Source organism: Propithecus coquereli, unplaced genomic scaffold (genome assembly GCF_000956105.1).
Source record: "Propithecus coquereli isolate 6110/MARCELLA unplaced genomic scaffold, Pcoq_1.0 Scaffold127, whole genome shotgun sequence".
In the NCBI taxonomy this organism is placed as follows: domain Eukaryota; kingdom Metazoa; phylum Chordata; class Mammalia; order Primates; family Indriidae; genus Propithecus; species Propithecus coquereli.
Genome location: NW_012136858.1, coordinates 5,979,668 through 5,999,901, shown reverse-complemented (window position 1 = coordinate 5,999,901; position 20,234 = coordinate 5,979,668). Strand labels below are relative to the sequence as shown.

Genomic DNA, 20,234 nt, shown 5'->3' with positions numbered 1-20,234 from the left:
GTGAGCCACCGCGCCCAGCCACACAACTTATTTTATATCAATTCCATCTACCGTTAAAGTTTAAGTTTCTAACTGAATCTACTTTCACAGTTGAACACCTTTTCCTTAGATACTTCCATCAGTAAGAACAGGAAAAAACCACTCTCCATTCACACTAAGTCTTTTCACCTAGTCCTACAAAAGCTTTCTTCAAACAGTAACGAGTTTTGTGGAGTTTTTTTCCTATATTTATAAAAAGCATTTTAAAAATAATCTGACAGTACCAAAAGGTAAGAAGAAGAAAGTAAAAATTAGAGTATAATATCTCTACTTGGTCTATTTACACATAAGCATACAGATAAATGTATTTTTAACTAGGCTGGCTACAGTAGCTCATGCCTGTAATCCTAGCACTTTGGGAGACCAAGGAGGGATGATTGCTTGAGCTCAGGAGTGTGAGTCCAGCCTGAGCAAGAGTGAGACCCCGTCTCTACTAAACATAGAAAAAATTAGCTGGGCATGGTGGCGCATGCCTGTAGTCCCAGCTACTCCGAAGGCTAAGGCAGGAGGATTGCTTGAGCCCAGCCCATAGCTGTGAGCTATGACGATGCAAGTGCACTCTAGCTAGGGTGACAGAGCAAGACTCTGTCTCAAAAACAAATATATATGACACACATATATATATATTTTAACTAAATAGGTTCATAGTTTACATAGAGTCTAGTGAATTGTTTTTTCTCCACATAACAATATCTCAGGAAATGGGTAACTCTGTCCACCAGTTTAAGTTTCTTTTCTTTGCAAAGTCAGTGTAGTGGGTTAATGGTGGTCCCCAAAAACATACGCCTAAATCCTAACCCCCAATATATGTCTTAATCTGGAAAAGGGGTCTTTGCAGGTATAATTACATTAAGGATTTCAAGATGAGATCGTTCTGGATTAACCAGGTGGGCCCTAAATCCAATGACAAGTGTTCTTATAAGTGACAGAAGAGAAGACACAAAGAGGAGAAGGCCATGTGAAGACAGAGGTGGAGACTGGAGTTATGCAGCCACAGCAAAGGAGTGCTTGGGTCCACCAGAGACTGGAAAAAGCAAGGGAGGATTCTCCCCTAAACATCTACAGAGGAGTATGGCTCTATGGCTCTGCAGACACCTTGATTTCAGATTTCTGGCCTCCAGAACTACAAGAGAAAAAATTTCTGTTGTTTTAAGCCACCAAATTTGTGTTAATTTGTTACCGCAGCCCTAGTGGCATAGTCAGCACTGCAAACTTTCCGATTATAAACCCAGCCAGCTCTCCAGCCTCATTTTCCAATTCTTCTCCAGCTCACGCTCCTGTTTGCTTCCTTTCATTCCTTATACTGCCTCAAGGCCTTTGCACAGGCCATTCCACTGCACCAGCTGCTCTTCTCCATTCCTCAGCTATGGCTTTGAGACTTCGAAAAAGTTAAGTGACCCTCTAGGCCTGCTCACTGTCCCCCCATAAGGTCTCTTCTCAGCACACATAGTTCTTCTCACAGCCCCTATCACTGTTTGTATCTTTACCAGTGAGATGATTAGATTCTGTTTCCCTGCCAAATTGTAACCTCCATAAGAACAGACACCTTGCCTTCCCTCCCCACCATCCATTCCCAGTCTAGCCCTGTGCCTGCTGTGCCAGAGCAATCCCTTTCGAATGAATGAATAGACACCGTTCCAGAAGTGCTGCAGATCCAGGAACCTCCACAGCCTTTGAGCAGGCTGGGGACTAGGCAGGGTGATTACATCATTCATATCCCAAAGCAGACACACTTCTGAGAGTGAAAGGAGATGCTATTAGTATGTCTGAGTTACCTGGTTATAGTCCCAGCCCTGGGTAACAGGTTGTGCCGGCCACAGGAACAAGACGGTAAGTAGAAAGTGACGGGCTACAACATTTTGGAGGAATGGGAAGAGGATAATTTAAATTTGCTTAATTGGCACAGCATTTTGACTCCTTTTTTCTACATCACGAATTCGTTCGTTCATTCTTTGTTGTCTGCTCCCTCTCTAGAACGTAAACTCTGAGGGGAAGGACGTGGCCTGTTTGTTCATTGCTGTATCCTGCACTAGGACAGTGCCCGGCGGTAGCAGACACTCAAACATCTGCACGAATGCACCCGCAGCTGACTATTACGCCCCAAGCGAATAACGGATGAAGAAACCAAACATTAAAAAAGCAAACCAACCAATCCAAGATCTCACAGTTTAAAAGCCTAACGTCCAAGACTAGAGGTGCAGGAGGGATAGCGAAGGTCTCGGGCTGAGGATGATGCGATGAAGGCCCCAGCGGCGGCCGGGCTGCTGCGCGGTTTAACGCGGCTGTCACCCCGACCCACGCCCACCCCCAGCCCCGCCACGCTCCCCCCTATTCTCGCTAGCCCCGGGCTCCCCCGCCTCGGCCCCGAGGCCCCCTCGGGTCCCCGCCCTCCGGACACACGCTGACCCCGCCGCCCTCCCCGAGTCCCGCAGACCCCGGGACCCCAGCCCGGGCCGCGCCGGCCCCGCCCCCGGCCCGCGGTCCGTGCGGCCGGGCTCGCGCCGCGCAGCGCCCCCTCCGCGCGGTGTCTGCGGCTGCGCGCTGGCGGGGCCGCGGCCGCGGGGAGGGGGTCGCGCCGGGGGCCGGCGGAGCTCCAGTGGCGGCGGCGGCGGCAGTGAGAGACGGAGCGAGCCCAGCGGCCGCGGGCAGAGGCGGAGGGAACGGAGGCAGCGGTCATGTCTCGCTACACGAGGCCCCCCAACACCTCCCTGTTCGTCAGGAACGTCGCGGACGCCACCAGGTGAGCGGCGGCGGCTGCAGGTTGGGGCGCGGGGGAGGGGCGGGTAACGGCCGCGCCGCGGAGCGGGGCCCGGCCCGGCGGGTCTCCTCGGAGCCCGCCCCGGGGGTGTGTGCGAGCCCCGGGGCTGCGCCGGGCCTGGGCGGGACTCGCGCCTCCGCCCTCCGCCCGTCCCGGCCTCGCTCCGGCGCCGGCGGAGCGCAGGCCGCCGCTTTCCCGTGGCCCGGGTCCCTCCCCGCCCCTCGCCGCGAGAGCCTGCGTTTCAGCCCCTTTGTCGCCGCGGTGCCCCAGTGAAAGCGCGTGTCCCGCCCTCCCAGATGAAGAAGAATTGAGGGTGATGAGAACGTACTGTAAAATAGTGCGTACCTTGGGCCTTACAATTTCTTTTCCCGCAGTTCTGATCTACTACAGATGGTGCGGGTTAAATGTTGTTCTTTATGCGATTGTATTCTAAATACAAAAGATAACTTTAGGGAATGAGATCTGTACGTTTTTCTTTGAAGTTCTGAGTACAGTATTAATAACGGTTGGGTTGGACTTAACCTGGTTGATTCTGATGCTCTAAGTCCGCCCCGTACCCCTTGAGAATTCTTTTTACACAGTGTGTAAACATAGATCTTAAAGAATGGCTTCTTCGTGTAGCACTTTTTTTCTCCCTTAATGGGGGCGCGGGGAGGTGACATTAGTAGACTTTTCATTTCACTGGACTTACTTAATTTACTCCCCCCTCCAACCTTGCTAAGTGTGCAATATTATCTTGTGCACAAGAGAAATCTGAAGCTGAGTTTTAATGACTTACCTGGGGCTCCACAGGTACAAATATGTGGAGCTCTTGACTCCATAGTCATGTGGAGCATCATAATTTACCTGTAAGGAGTAAATAAATGTTAGGAATTTTTTATTTGATTGCCACAAACATACATGTCACAACTATAGACTTATTAGTTAATATATCGTAGTTAACATCTAAAAGATGCCTGTGTTTATATTTCTTCTCTCAACATGTTTATCAGTACATAGAAAAGACAAGCAAAATTTATGATTTGGGCAGGGTGAAAAAAAAATCCCATAGCTGTAAACAGACCACTTGCAAACTGAACAACCTGAAGCCCCTCCCATGCGTCTGAAATAAATAAATAAATAAATATCAATTCTAATGGTCACGGGGCCAGCTACAGTAATATAAATGAGTGAATTTGTCAGATTATAAAGCACAATAGCATGAGGTGGACTGTAGCAAATGGAAAAGGACATGTGCCATCTAAAGGGAACAGCGTTTGCTACTAAGCTCCAGCTGATAGCTGCCATGCAGGCATTTGGGCTCCTTGTTGCCACATTTTCCTAATTTTCAAGAGAAGTCAGAAATCTAGATATTGTGTTTGTAAACTCAGTTTTAAAATGTTAGCATTTATTAAGTTGAATCATATGAAATTACACTTTTATATATTTAAGAGATGTAAAATATTTCATGTTTTCAATAATTTCATGTTTCCACACATTCTAAAAATGTTTAAACATTGTGCAGGCCAAACAGAACACATCTGCCGGTGATACCTAACCTCTGATATAGGTAATCCACCGAGTAATTGAGACTGATAACTAAGATTTATTGATATCCTTTTCCATTTTTCACCACTTTTTAGTGCTGCTACTAGCAGGCAATCAAAATCTATAAGGTTATATTGTCTTAATGAAGTAATAATCACTAACATTTGTTAAATATTCACTATGCCAGGTGCTGTACTAAAAATTTTACATATCTTATTAAATTTTCTCAATATTCCTATAATATATGATCTTTATTAACCCCATTTTACAAATAAGAAACCAAGGTTTAGGTTAAGTATCTTACCCAAGATTGCATAGCTAGTGTATGGTGTTATGAAAGTATAATCATCACAGGTAACCTGTATTAACAACTTTTTGGTACGAGATGGTATGCAGGTAAGTTAACTAGCAATCTGACACCTAGACACATTTTAAATCAGCTTTAACATTTAGTATGCTTATAAAATCATTGGAATAAAAATGTTAGAATAAATGTGGCATAAAATTATATATGTAGTGTGATTTCAACTATACTCTTATATTGCTTAATGATGGAGATAAATTGAGAAATTTGTCATTAGGTGATTTCGTCATTCAGTGAATACAAATCTACTACGCTGTAAAGCCTACTCCAGATTTAGGCTACATGGTATGACCTGTTTCTCCCAGGCTACAAACCTGTACAGCGTGTTACTGTACTGAATAATGTAGGCAGTTGTAACCCGTTGCTAAGTATTTGTATATTAAAACATATGTAAACATAGAAAAGGTACAGTAAAAATATGGTATAAAAGATTTTTTAAAATGGTACACCTGTATAGTACAGCTTCATTATAATCTTATGGGACCGTTGTCACATATGGGGTCAATCATTGACAGAAATGTTTGTTATGCAGCACTTGACTGTGTATTCAAAAATGAAAGAAAGTAAAAATGTAAAAAATAAGTCTAGAAAGAAATTCATTTGGATGGTAGGACTTGACTGATTTGTCTTCTTTCCTATTTTCAAATATTTTTCAAATTTTATTTAATAAAGATGTTTTAAAACAAAGACAGCTTTTCTTTAAAATGTTTCTTTAAGGTGGCCATTTTAACAAATACTGTAAAGCAGAAGACATTAAAAGACATTGCGAATTAGCATAAAATTTGACAGAAATGAAATTGAGCACAGTAACTGAAGAAATTTTAAAAATAAGTTGTTAAATTTGTGTTATGTTTCTTTTTACTGGTGAAACAAGATGTACACTAGGAAAAATATTAATACTTTTGCTTTTTTACTGTGTAGAGCTAGAATAATTTTTTTAAATGTCAAATATAGTATACTAATGAAACAAAGTAATGTCTAAATCTCAAGTACAGTATTCCCATTTTAATGCATATCTTATGTTGGTGAGGAACCATCAAGATGCTAAACATTCCTGTATTGGACTATTTAGTAGCATTCTTTGGTTACAGTGTATTTGAGGCTATATGTTTGATGGTGATGTAGAAAAAGCATTAAACAAAATTCAGCAACATTCGTGATAAAAAGTCTCAACAAGAACTAGGAATAGAAGGGAACTTCTTCAGCCTAATATAGGGCATACATGAAAAACTTATAGCTAACATCATACTTAATGATAAAAAACTGTATATTTTCCTTCTAAGTTCAAAAATAAGACAAGGATGCCTACTCTTGTAATCTCCATTCGACATCTTATTGCAAGTCCTAACCAGTGCAAGAAAAAAAGAAAAGACAAAAATTGGAAAGGTAGAAGTAAAACTGGTCCCCATTCTTAGGTGACATGTTTACATAGAAGACACTAAGAAATTAACAACAACAAAACTACCATAACTAATAATGATTTCAGTAAATTATCAGGATACAAGATAAATTTATGAAAACTCAATTTCTATATATGTAATAGCAAACAATTGAAAACAATGAGTTTTTATAGGATGTTCCTTTCTTGTCAACTTCAGATTGTCAAACAAAGGAACAATGAGTTTTTAAAACAATTTCATTTATTGTTTTTCTTTTTTTTTTGCCCCTCCTCCCCTCCACTTTTTTTAAAATTTCATTTATCATAGCATCAAAAAGCATACTAGGAATAAATGTAACGAAAAGTGTACAAAATCCTTTGCACTGAAAAACTACAACATATTGCCAAGAAAAGTTTAAAAGACCTAAATAAATTTATAGATATACCATATTCATGGATTAGAAAACAAATTATTGTCATCAGTTCTCTCCCAAATTAATCTATAGATTTGAGGCAATCCTGATCAAAGCCTTTTTTTAAAAAAAGACAAGTTATTTTTAAATTTATATTGATATGCTGAGGATCTAGAATAGCCAAAATAATATTGAAAAAGGACATTGAAGCTGGAAAATGTAAACTTCCTGACTTCAAGACTTACTAAAAAGATACGTTAGGCCGGGCGCGGTGGCTCACGCCTGTAATCCTAGCTCTCTGGGAGGCCGAGGCGGGCGAATTGTTTGAGGCGGGCGAATTGTTTGAGGTCAGGAGTTCGAAACCAGCCTGAGCAAGAGCGAGACCCCATCTCTACTAAAAAAAATAGAAAGAAATTAATTGGACAACTAAAAATATATAGAAAAAATTAGCCAGGCATGGTGGCGCATGCCTGTAGTCCCAGCTACTCGGGAGGCTGAGGCAGGAGGATCGCTTGAGCCCAGGAGTTTGAGGTTGCTGTGAGCTAGGCTGACGCCACGGCACTCTAGCCTGGGCAACACAGTGAGACTCTGTCTCAAAAAAAAAAAAAAAAAAAAATACATTAATCAAGATGATGTGATATTAGCCTAAAAGTAGACTAATAGTTCAATAGAACAGAACAGGGAGTCCATAAATAACCCACACTTACAGAGTGAATTGATTTTTGACAGAGGCAGCAAAGCAATCCAGTGGAGAAAGGAAAGGCTTTTGAACACATAGTACTGGAACACCTGGATATCTGTATAGGAAAAAAATGAACTGCCTCACACATAATTTGAGCTGGTTCATTGATCAAAATGTAAAAAATAAAACTATAAAGCTTTTAGAAGAAACAAGATATCTTCCTAACCTGGGAATAAGCAAAGATTTCTTATAGGACAAAGCAGTTACCATAAAAGAAAAAAAATATTGGTAAATTAGATTTCACCAAAATTAAAATTTCAAGCCACAGACTGGGAGAAAATACTCACAAAACATGTATGTGACAAAGGACTTGTTTCCAAAACTTTCACAACTCGACAATAAAAAGACAAACATTATTATTAAAAATGTGCAAAAATCTCAAATACTTCACAAAGAAAAAAATATAGTCATTCCTTGGTGTTCATAGGTGTCCCACAGGGATACCAAAATCTGCAGATGCTCAAGTTCTTGATATAAAATGGCATAGTACTTACATAACCTATGTACATGCTCCTGTATACTTTAAATCATGTCTAGATTACTTACAGTATTAAATACAATGTAAATGGTGTGTAAATTGTTATACTGTATATTTTATTTGAATTATTGTATTTTTTTAGTTTTTAAAAACATTTTCTGTCTGTGGTTAGTTGAATCCTAGAATGCTGAACCTTAGGATTTGGAGGGCCTACTGTATACAATGGCCAATTAGCGTGTGAAAAAGTGCTCAATATCATTTGTCATTAGGGAAATGCACTTTAAAACCACAGTGAGATCCCACTTAACATTCACTCGAATGACTAAAATTAAAAAGACTGACAATACCAAGTGCTAACAAAGATTGTCACCACATGGAACTCTTACACTTTACTGATGGGAATATTGAATGGTACAACCAGTATGGAACAGTACAATCACTTTGTAGAAGTGCTTGGCAGTTGTATAAAAGTAAATTGTATACATCCTCTTTGATCCAGCAATTCCACTCCTAGGTGTTGAAACAAGGTAAATGGCCTATAAGTATGAAAAGATGTTGCAACACATTGGTCATTAGATAAGTTAAAATTAAAACTACATTTACTTCATATCCTTCAGAATGACAGGAATTGAAAGATGTTAATGAGGAGATGTGGCAATGGGAATTGTAATGCATGTTTTGGGAAGTATATGTTGGTTTGGCCACTTTGGAGAACATGTAGTGAAGCTGAAGATAGGCGTATCCTTCAGCCCACCAATTCCTTTGCTAGTATAATAATACATCCCAGAGAGCTCTAGCAGAGCTCTAGGAAGAACATGTACCATAATGTGCACTGCAGCATAGTTTGCAATTTAAACAAAAATTTTAAAAAAGGAAAGATCTTAAATGTTCATCCACAGAAAAATGGATGAATAAATTGTGGTTTATTCATAAAAATATCATGCAGAGTTAAAATGAGTGAACTAGAGCTACGTGGAGAAATCTAAAGGGGGAAAGGCAAGATACAAATAATCCAGTACCATTTATGCAAAATTTGTATAATATCTTTTCGTGGATATATGCATTTGCAGTAAAAATGTAAGTGTGTAGGAAAATGATGAACACCAATGATTATTTCTTTTTTCTTTTTTGTTAATTTAACAGAGATTGAACCAATGATGAAAGTAGAAGGCTATAATGTCTTATTTCTAAAAAATACTGAAAATTATGGCAAGTATGGCAAGTATTGAGATAAAATAAATCTTGTTGGTGGATGCATAGGAGTTTGTCTTACTATTCTCTATAGTTTTCTGAATGTTGAAGTAGATTACACCAAAAGTACAAAAATAAATGAAAACAAAACAACAGCTAAGGGATTGGAGATACTGAATGGGAACCAGCTCTTTTGAGAAGATCTGTTCCTTCACACTCCCATCACCCTTGGCTTCCAGGACTCCAAGCCTCTGTAACACACATTGCTCCAGCCTCCTTCTTTATATTATCTAGGATCCTTTTTCTCTTAGCTACCACAATTTGGTTGATGGGATTAGTTGGCTCAGAAGACCTTCATTTGAATTCTAACTTTGCTACTGGCTGTGTATACCTCTGGGCAAGATAACTTCTGTACCTTCAGTCTCCTTAACTCTTAAATGGTAACAGTAATGTGTTCTTCACTGATAGATAGGCAAATATATATTGAGTGCTTACTGTGTGCCCAGCAGCTACACTGGATACAGAGATATGATGCTAAAAATACCTGCTTTAGCAGTGATTCTCAATCTTTAGTCTTGCCTATGAAACCCTTAAAAAATTAAGCCCAACTGAGCTTTACTCTGGGAAACACTAATTAGATCCATAGTTAATGCATCAGGCTGAGGTGTCTGTTTCTGTAACATCCCATTCATAGATGATTCCAATATTTAGGAATGGCTGAGAATCTTTACCCAATAGTCTGTGTTCTATGGGAGCAGGAATTGTATTTTTCTTGTTCCTCACCATATCCCTAGGGCCTGGTACATAGTAGGTACTCAATAAGTACTTGTTGAATGAATAGGTGAAACAAAAAAGACATTGTCTCTGTCCTTTAAAACTAAAACTCTAGGGCTGGGTGTGGTGGCTCACACCTGTAATCCTAGCACTCTGGGAGGTGGGAGGATCACTCAAGGTCAGGAGTTCAAGACCAGCCTGAGCAAGAGTGAGACCCCCGTCTCTACTAAAAATAGAAAGAAATTAGCTGGACAACTAAAAATATATAGAAAAAATTAGCTGGGCATGGTGGTGCATGCCTGTAGTCCTAGCTACTCGGGAGGCTGAGGCAGAAGGATTGCTTAAGCCCAGGAGTCTGACATTGCTGTGAGCTAGGATGATGCCATGGCACTCTAGCCCAGACAACAGAGCAAGACTCTGTCTTAAAAAAATAAATAAATAAAACTAAAACTATCAAGGAAGGTAAACATGTTATAGTGAGTATTAAACGAAATAAAGTATGTCACAGTATTTATTGACTGTGCTGCCTGGCATACAGTGGATGCTTAGTGAATGTCAGTTGAATCTTTACATAATAATTCCTAAATTCCCATGGCTTAATCACTGACTTCTAGTCTTGAGAAAAAATAAAGTGAATATAATTTGTATAATCACAATTTTCAGTTGCTTACAGGACTCATGGATGTTCTACTATCACCTCAAATTCTAAACCCAAAAGGTGCTTCTTTTGCTTCTCTTCTCCCTCCCCTCTCTTTTCTAACTATCTGAGTTTTGTCACTGACACTTTCTTCCGTTTGCCTAAGAAGGTTTGCAGTCAGTCATCTTTGAGTCTTTTCTCTGTACAGTATGTTCTGAAGTATTGTGTTCTTATTTCTCTTGAGCCACGTTTTGTGCTCACAGATCGATGCTGATTCCCTAAGGTTTCTCCATGAGGCAGTTAAGAATACAGACCAGTGTCAGACGGTGGAAGTTTGGTTCCAGCTCTGTCACTTGCTGGCTCAGTAACCTTAGAAAGGTTAATCTATCTGTGTCCTCATCTGTAGACAACTGTAGGGTTATTGTAAGAATTAAGTGGTCTTAGGATGAACAGTGGCTAATATATAATAATATATAAATGTACTGTAACTGTTTTACTGCTAAATATTTTGTCTCTTCATTTAAATTGTAGCTCCATGAAGGCAAATATGCTATGTATTTTTTTTAGCAGCGGTATTTCCTCTGCATAGGAGGCATAGGTTCTTCCTCACAGTAGAAGGCATATAGCAGGCTCAAAATAATTGTCAAATTTGAAAATACTATAGTTATTTTGCTTTATGTTTAATGGGAAAACATGCATTTTTTTTTAAAGCCTAAGAAGTAATTCTAGGACTTCTTTAGAATCTAATTTTTGCTATCTGAAAACAAGATTAACATAAACATAAAATTATAATGAGGCAAATGAATGTGTTCTTAATGAAACAGTTAATTATTAAGTCTTGTAATGGTAATAAGGTAGATGTGTTGGGTGGATGTGCTGGGTCCGTGTTTCTGGAAATTGACTAACCATAACAACTCCCTGGAGTACTTGCAGACATACAGATTTCCAGTCCCTAATCCAGATTTCCTGAATCAGAATCTCTAAGAGAGAGGCTTAAGACTCTTTTTTTCCTCTCTTCCTTTCAAAACCTTGGGTGATTCTTACAAGAGACAATTTTAGATAATTCTGGTCTAGATAGTGTTCTTTCTTTTGAAGGTTTCAACTGGATTTCTGTAGGCAAAATATTTTAATCTAGCTATTCATATTTCTTTGCCTTATTTCTAAAACACTTCAGGCCTGAGGACTTGCGCCGTGAATTTGGTCGATATGGCCCTATAGTAGACGTTTACATTCCACTTGACTTCTACACTCGCCGCCCAAGAGGATTTGCTTATGTTCAATATCCTTTATTTTACTGTGTGCGTGTGAATATACTACATACATGTGCTTATACATATGTATTCAGGAGCATATGTTATGAGATTAATATTGCCTAATTAAATGTGTTTATTTTTTTATCTCAGAAAATCTAAAGCAGTCCACAGTAGCTGGCAAGCACCCCCCAGTTTGAACCAACTTGTTAGCTAGAATCCAAGCATAAACCGAGACAAAAGACACCTAAAGTTCAAGCATCAAGGAGTAAAGAGGGAGGGTGGACACAGATATAAAGACCTGGAAGAGGGGAAGTCTTTATCAAGCAAAAGACAAAGCCAACACCAGGTTGAGACTTCGGCTTTCCTACATTTACTCAGAGTTCCAGAGTCAAAGCCAAGTCTGATTTTGTTGGTTCTGCGTCTCTTATAAAGTCCATCTTGCAAGCCTTAAAGAGTAAAGGTCAAGGTTCAAGATCAAGTGACATTGAGGTAATTGCCAAAGTCTCATGTTGAATTACATTTCTTGAGCTTTTTCTGTTTGCTATTTTTTTAAAAATTAAACCAGAGAACAACCTCCTAATATAACAGCTATTTAATCATTTTTATATAGCCAATTTCCATTATAGTTAGGTTTGATATAATTTATATAGATAACAAGTTTATTAGGGTATTACAAGTCAATATATGTAATTCCAGATGTTTACAGATTGCTTTTATGTTCCTTTTATACTTATATCCCAAGTAGTAAAAACATAAAGGAATGTTTAAAATGGTAGGTTCAAAGGTAGATATTTTTAAAGGACAAAATCAGTTTTTGTTTTAACTCACTTGTATATGTGCAATTTTGTTTACTATAAGTGATTTCTCCTAAATGTCGTAATTAAAAAGCCTTTTAATGAAAAAAGTAATTTTAATTTCAGAATAAAGGCTCCTGCATGCTGATATTCAGTGAAAAACCTGATGGATCCTTTCTGAAAGAAGGGAGTGAGTTCTAAACAATTCATTTTATTATTTTTTTTCTTATAATTCAAAGTTACAGATAAAAAATTCACTTTATTATGCTAGCCAATTTTGGACTTTTTTTCCCATAACATATTTCAAATTACACATGCATACTGCAGCTACACATACATTATGTACATTATAAAGGTACAGTTACACATTTTTGTTCTTTTTGTTTTGTTTCCTAACCACTAGACTACCAGGGATGTTCTTTTTATTTTTAGATTCACTCTTCTAAATCATAATGGGACATTTGTTTTCATAATAAAAAGTAGAGGTTTTTTTCTGATTATTCATATTGGAGATGTGAGTTTAATAACTTGAACTTTTTTCTTATTAATTTCATTTCACATGTAAATAATACTTCAAAAATACTTTTACTTGATATCTGATGTTCAAAGTGTCCTTAACAGCTAGTCATATTTGAAGATGTTCGAGATGCTGAAGATGCTCTTTATAACCTCAATAGAAAGTGGGTATGTGGCCGTCAAATTGAAATACAGTTTGCACAAGGTGATCGCAAAAGTAAGTGTGACTAAACATTAGATCTTGTTTATTCAGCAGAATGAATTTCAGCGATGGCAGGTTTTTTATGTAAAATTCTTTCTGAAAGTGATACTAGTTAAGTGGCTGTTACTGCGGTTTTCAGGTAATGAATTATGTTGTAAGTCTTGTTCTTTATATTCTAGCACCAGGCCAAATGAAATCAAAAGAACGTCATCCTTGTTCTCCAAGTGATCATAGGAGATCAAGAAGCCCCAGCCAAAGAAGAACTCGAAGTAGGAGTTCTTCATGGGGAAGAAACAGGAGGCGTTCTGATAGCCTTAAAGAGTGAGTACAAAAAACAAGAAGATTGAAAACTTCATTTTCTACTTTTTCTAGAAAACATTTTTAAGAGTTTTTAAAAACAGGCCACTTGAATCATTTTGTTTTATATACATAAACAATCAACTTTTGTAGAAAAAAATGCTCTTCTCTATTTATCATGTATTGTTACTTAACTTGGGTTTATTGGATACCTTCCAGTGTATATATTTCATGACAGACTTAACTTTAATTTTTTAAATGGGAAGATAATATATACCAAAGAAAAAGGAAAATATAGAAATATATATACTCAATAAACAAGGTGCATAATTTTAGGTAAATTTTCTTAAATGGGCCCAACAGTTTGGAATCTTGAGTTCTAGTAGTGATTAAATTCATAAGAAATACAACCACTTGTGAAAGGAGGTTGACTAAAGTTAATATAAATCAATTTACTTATAAAAGATAAATTATTATCAAGAATAAATTCCAAGTATGGCAGTATTGAAGAAGACATAAAAATAGCAATTTGCGGGGGAAGAGATATTTGCAAGTTACCTGTTTTGCTAGCCAGTGGTTTGTTTCTATTAGAATAATAGCAAATCACAGTGGAAACTAATTAAATGGTGAAGCTATTGAAATAACAACTGACATTGTATTGGCATACCTAAATTCTTAAACATATATAGTATTTATCTTGAGTTTTAATGCTGTAATTTTTTCATAGGCATGTAGAATTTTAAGGTGAATTCTGTTCATTCTTAAAGAATGATCTTAGAGAACAATCATTGTTTACAACAGTACACTCACCCTCTGAGTAATAAAAGGGTTGCCTTCCTGGACCACATGTAAAACACCTTAGCTAGATAGGCCCACATAGCTTCAAATCAAAGCTGGTCATTAGTGCTGTTTACTTTCACTCACGGCCCCTCCATTCGTCAACTCCCAGAGCCTAAACAATAAAAAGTCTAACATACGGTATGCATTCTAGAGCTAAAAAGAGAGAGTCATTACCGTAAGCAAGTCTCTAGTTCTAAAAACAAGACTGTGAAGTGGCCTGGCTCCTATTCCTCTAGCCAAGTGGAAGAGAAGTGTAAGAGAGAACCATATCTAAGTTCTATGACTTTTTCATACCCAAAAATCCTGATTGCTGTAACATGTGGCCTGGTGAGAGCCCTCAAATCTTACATGTCAGATAAGTACCTCTCCCCTGATATAAACCAAATGCTTTGATTTTGGCCTGTCCTTGGGTAGGCATGAAGGTGGGAAAGCTTTAAGTTCCTTTTATAAGCCAAGAGAACCCAGGTCAGGATTGGACCATTATCAAGATTGGTGAAGGACTATTTAGAAATAGCCATACTATTTTGGAAACTGAAGCCATTTTGGAAACTGATCCTTTTTATTATCCCTTCTCTAGTAGAGTAACAATATAAATCTCTCTTGCATCTTATGGAGAACGATTCAGTTTGTCCTGTGGCTAAGGGAAAGCCATTTTTCCATTGATTGGCTATTTGAGATTTAGATTGTGATATATAGTTTCTACACTCCAATACAAAGTTATATTTATAGAACTTAAAACCTGGCAAGAGCACATTAATATGTACATTTTTTAAATTTACATGCTTTGTGTACAGGAAAGCAACATTAATACCAATTGTACTGTTTCTGGCTTCATAGAGAACCTGAATACTGTATGGGAGTGATGTTCAACAGTTCAAATTAATGCGAATTTTATTTATGTCTATCTAGATATACATATACAGATTGAGTACCCCTTATCCAAAATGCTTGGAGTCAGAAGTGTTTTAGATTTCGTATTTTTTCAGATTTTGGAATATTTGCTTATACGTAATGAGGTATCTTAGGGATGGGACCCAAGTCTAAACACAAAATTCATTTATGTTTCATATACACCTTATATACATAGCCTGAAGGTAATTTTATATAATATTTTAAATAATTTTGTACATGAAACAAAGTTTTGGCAGCAGCCCATCACATAAAGTCAAGTGTGGATTTTTCCACTTGTGGTGTCATGTCAGCGCCCAGAAAGTTTCGGATTTTCAGATTAGGGATGCTCAGCCTGTATGTAGTTTAGCCTAAGTTTAAAATGATGTGGGTAGAATATATAAAATGAATGATTTAATCTATAAATCAAAGATCAACGTAGATGTAATATTGTACCTAAGCAGCACTATCCTAAAGTACTGAATAATAATTCACTGGCCTTAATGAAAAAGATTTAGTTTATAAAGGGAAAAAGAAAAGAAGTCATCCGTTGGATTCATTAAGAATTTAAGTTGTTTTCAAATACATTAGAGCTGCAGTCCCCAACCCCCAGGCCTCGGCCATTACCAGCCCGTGCCTGTTAGGAAACGGGCGAGCACCACTGCCTGAGCTCTGCACCACACACACCCCACCCACAACACCCCATCCCCCATCCCCAGTCTGTGGAAAAATTGTCTTCCATGAAACTGGTCCATAGTGCCAAAAAGGTTGGGGGCCACTGCTTAGAGCCTTAGTTAACCATTTTTTTCTCTTGATTAATCTAAAGAAGGTGGATATTTACATTGCTATGCCTTCTAGTGAAAGGAAAGGAAATACTTGGCTGGAAAAAAAAACAAAAAAAGGGGCTATTGATTGTTTCAAATCATCGTGAAGTATCAGGGATAGAAAGGACCACGTCTTTCAAGACAGTGCTGTTCTGCTTTGTACCAGTTAAAAAGACCATTGCTTATCATCCCTGACCTAGGTTTTTGTCATTTTAAAACTTGTATTATAGAGAATGTAAATCTTACCTAGCTCTCAAAGTATTCATAAGGATCAGATTTTTGGTGGGTGGATGTGTGTTTGTATGTATGTATATGGATCAGAATACATATAAACCTAATATATACTGTAAGTGTATGTAGTACATGTGATATTACCTTGGACTAAAAAGAGTTGTCTCACTTTGCCTTCAGTGGATATAGGAAAAAACTAGTTTGTCACTGGCACTAGACTATGAATTCTTTGAGGGACAAGGACTTTTGCCTTATTCATGCTTGTATCCCTAGCACTTAGCAGTAGTTGCTAGCTCATATTAGGCGTTCTATAAATCTTTGTTGACTTTATGTCAGTGTGTATGTAAGAACCCTAAATGTTCCTGAAGAATGTTAAAATTGCCCCCCAGCCTCCTTTTCTTACATTAGGATTTTTTTCAAGGACACTTTCCCCATCATGTTGTCTAAAACTATCTACAACATGAATGAAATTTAATAATTTCTAAAAGACTATGCATTTATTCCAGAATATATTCTACATCAATATATTTACACTTTCCCAGTGTTCTTTATTCTTTCCTCTAGTTCAGTATTAATATCTAGAATCATTTTCCTTCAGTCTAAGGAATATTTACTATTTCTTTTTTTTTTATTTTAGAGACAGGGTCTCACTATCACCCAGGCTAGAGTACAGTGGCACAGTCATAGCTCACAGCAACCTCAAACTCCTGGGCTCAAGTGATCCCCCTGCCTCAGCCTCCTGAGTAGCAGGGAGGACTACAGGCATGCGCCACCATGCCCAGCTAATTTTTCTTACTGTTTTTTTTTGTAGAGACAGGGTCTTACTATTGCCCAGACTGTATTTAGTGTTTCTTACCATACGCCTTTGCTGACAGTGAATTCTCTCAGTTTTTGTTTGATTGTAAAATCTTTCTTTTATACTCATTTATGATAGGTATTTTTTGCTGGGGATAGAATTCTGTGTGTGCAGGGATTTTTTTTTTTCCTTTCTTTTCTTTTTTTTTTTTATTTCAGCATATTATGGGGGTACAGATGTTTAGGTTACGTATGTTGCCCTTACTCCCCCTCCCTCCTTTTCCTTTCTTTAATACTGTCATTCAGTTGCTTTCTCTTTTCTTCTTTTTTCTTCCCCCACCGCTCCCCCCAGCCATGCCCAAGAATCCTTGAGCAAGTGGACTCTCAGTTGCTTTCTGATATCCATCGTTAGCCATAGATCTTATTGTTGTTCCTTTGAAGGTGATTTATCTTTTATTCTCTGGCAGCTTTACAGATTTTCTCTTAGACTTTGGTTTTCAACAGTTTCACTGTGATGTGTCCAGTGTAGGTTTTTTTGTGTTTGTTCTACCTGGGGTTTATTGTGCTTTTTGAAGTTGTGAGTTGATGCCTTTGTTGATGCCACTATCTCTTCAAATATTGCATCTGCCTTATTCAGTCTTTCCTCTTGGCTATGTGACAATGCACTACATGTATCATACACTCTGTTACGGATGTCTTAAAATCCTTTTCTCTCATTGTGTTTCAGTAGGATGTTTTCACTGTTTCTTCTACTGTGTCCGGATTGCTGTTAAGTCCATCTAATGACTTTCTAATTTCAGATATCATTTATTTGCAGTTCTCAATGTCCATTTTTTCTTTTTGTAGATTTTAGTGTTCCATTGAAATTCTCCATCTTTTCATGTTTTATCTTTTCCTCTTATTTTCTTGACTATATTACTCATAGTAATTTTTTAAATTCCTGTTTGATAACACCAATATTCAAATCACTTTGGGAATGTTTCATTTATAGTTTTCTCTGGTTTTTAGTCATTTTTGCCTGTTTTTTCACATACCTCATAATTATTTTTATTGGATGTTGGACATTGTGAATGAAAAATTATAGAGGCTCTGCATGATGTTATCATCCTCCAAAGAAAGTTGTTTTCTTCTAGCAGGAAGAATACTGGCAGATCACCTTGATTCTATTAAGGCTTTTTTCAAGGCATTGTTAAATTTGAACTGTTTTGGCTTTGTATTTATTCCCAGGCCATGGTCCTTACCCTCTAGGATGTGGCCCTTCTGTGTTGTTAATTGAAAGCCTGTGTTGTTGCCCAAGGCACCTTTTGTGGGCTTGAACTCGAGCCTCTCTCCCCAGCACTATGTGTCTGATAAAATTTCAGCTCAGTTCTTGAATTTCCCAGTTGCTGTTTTTGCTGGCCTCTTGGAGTCTCATTCCATACACGCACAATTAGAAGATGGCCAGTGACTTTGAGGAGAATTTAATATGCAGATCTTAGTGGTTTCTCTTGGTCTGTAATTTCCTCATCTCTCAAGTCCCAGACATTTTGGTAACTCTGAATTCTAACTTCTGTCTCTTCAGCTTAGTCAAATAGCCATTTTCTGATTGGGCTCAATTCCCCCATACTGTCTTTGGAAAATAGTCTTAGTAAAAGAGCCAAGGATCGTAACCCCTCATGTTCTGCTTATGTTAGTTATTTTCCAGTGGCCTCAAACAGCTGCTTTATAAATGTGTAGCTTTTTTGTGTAGCTGTTTTCTGTGGGAAGATTAGTCTCGTACAAGCTGCTGTATCATGGCAGGACCCAGAAGTCCTGCATCTAGGTTTTTGTTTTTATAAGCATTATTTGATAAACTTTAAATAATTGTTTTCCTTTTCTCTCTCTCTCTCTCTCTCTCTCTCTTTTTCTTTGAGACAGTTTGGCTCTGTTGCTGTAGCTAGAGTTCCGTGGTGTCAGCCTAGCTTACAGCAACCTCAAACTCCTGGGCTTAAGTGATTCTCCTGCCTCAGCCTCCCAGGTAGCTGGGACTACAGGCATGTGCCGCCACGCTTGGCTGATTTTTTCTATTTTTAGTTGCCCATTAATTTCTTATCTATTTTTAGTAGAGACGGGGTCTCACTTTTGTTCAGGTTGGTCTCGAATTCCTGACCTCAAGTGGTCCTACCACCTCAGCCTCCCAGAATGCTAGGATTACAGGCACGAGCCACCATGCCTGGCCTCTCTCTCTTAATCTTTTTTTCCCTTCAGATTTTTGTATCTCTTAAGAGTTGTGAACCCAGACTAAATATGCAAGACATTTTTCAGAACTGACCCATACAAGATATATGTAGCAAAGTAAAAAATCTTTTGGTCATATATTCTAGTATAACAAATATTATAAACTTGATACTTACATTTGAACGAAAAGAATACATAATAAAATTAGAACTACTTCTTTTAGCTTGTCTGGTAACAACATAACTAATGTTATGTAAAGTATATAAGTTCCTGAAAGTGTTGTTTCCTGATCTCTTGTTTTGTATGAAATATATGCTCTAACATTGTGGATGTTTGCAGGTCTCGACACAGGCGATTTTCTTATAGCCAGTCTAAATCTCGTTCCAAATCACTACCAAGGCGGTCTACCTCAGCAAGGCAGTCAAGAACTCCAAGAAGGAATTCTGGTTCTAGAGGACGATCAAGGTCCAAGTCCTTACAAAAGAGGTCCAAGTCGATAGGAAAATCACAATCAAGTTCACCTCAAAAGCAGACTAGCTCAGGAACAAAATCAAGATCACATGGAAGACATTCTGACTCCATAGCAAGATCCCCATGTAAATCTCCCAAAGGGTATACCAATTCTGAAAGTAAAGCACAATCAGCAAAACAGTCTCATTTTCGGTCACATTCCAGATCTCGGAGTTACCATCATAAAAACAGTTGGTGAACAGCAACAGAAGAGCCCTATGTAGTCTTTAATATAAGTTATTAACCCTCTCATTATGTTAAATAAAAATTTTTCAAGGTTTACAGAAAATGTGAATTGATATTAGTTACTTTGGGCATGTGGAAGAAATAAATGTCTCTAGCTTTGGATTAATCAAGATTTGGTCTCAACTTAAGGGCCCATACCACAAATTATGAAATGTCTAATGTCACCATTTTATGGACCATTTTTTGTTTACATTGTGGTAGAAGGGTGCTTTTCAAAGGAAATGGGTAAAATGGCACTAATTTTAAAAATTCTACTTGGATATTAAGTATTAGTAAAATTAATATTAACTTTTATGAAAATATTTTGACTTTAAAGCACTTTCATGTAAAAAGTAATTATG

The 20,234-nt window shown here is 37.9% G+C and overlaps 1 protein-coding gene across 1 annotated transcript; it reads left to right on the top strand.

Annotated features, from left to right (window-relative positions):
• Nucleotides 1-2,714: 2,714 nt before the first annotated feature.
• SRSF12 (serine/arginine-rich splicing factor 12) lies at nucleotides 2,715-19,925 on the top strand. The gene is made up of 5 exons (XM_012638236.1): nucleotides 2,715-2,779; nucleotides 11,476-11,597; nucleotides 12,974-13,081; nucleotides 13,246-13,387; nucleotides 19,477-19,925. Exons 1-5 carry the CDS (start codon nucleotides 2,715-2,717, stop codon nucleotides 19,844-19,846), a joined length of 807 nt encoding a protein of 268 aa, XP_012493690.1. The 3' UTR covers nucleotides 19,847-19,925.
• Nucleotides 19,926-20,234: the final 309 nt, after the last annotated feature.

Coding starts and splice junctions, on each gene's coding strand:
- SRSF12 (XM_012638236.1), top strand. CDS start 2,715: ATGTCTCGCTACACGAGGCCCCCCAACACCTCCCTGTTCGTCAGGAAC. Junction 11,598..12,973: donor TCAATATCCTTTATTTTACT/GTGTGCGTGTGA, acceptor CTTAACAGCTAG/TCATATTTGAAGATGTTCGA. Junction 13,388..19,476: donor CGTTCTGATAGCCTTAAAGA/GTGAGTACAAAA, acceptor GGATGTTTGCAG/GTCTCGACACAGGCGATTTT.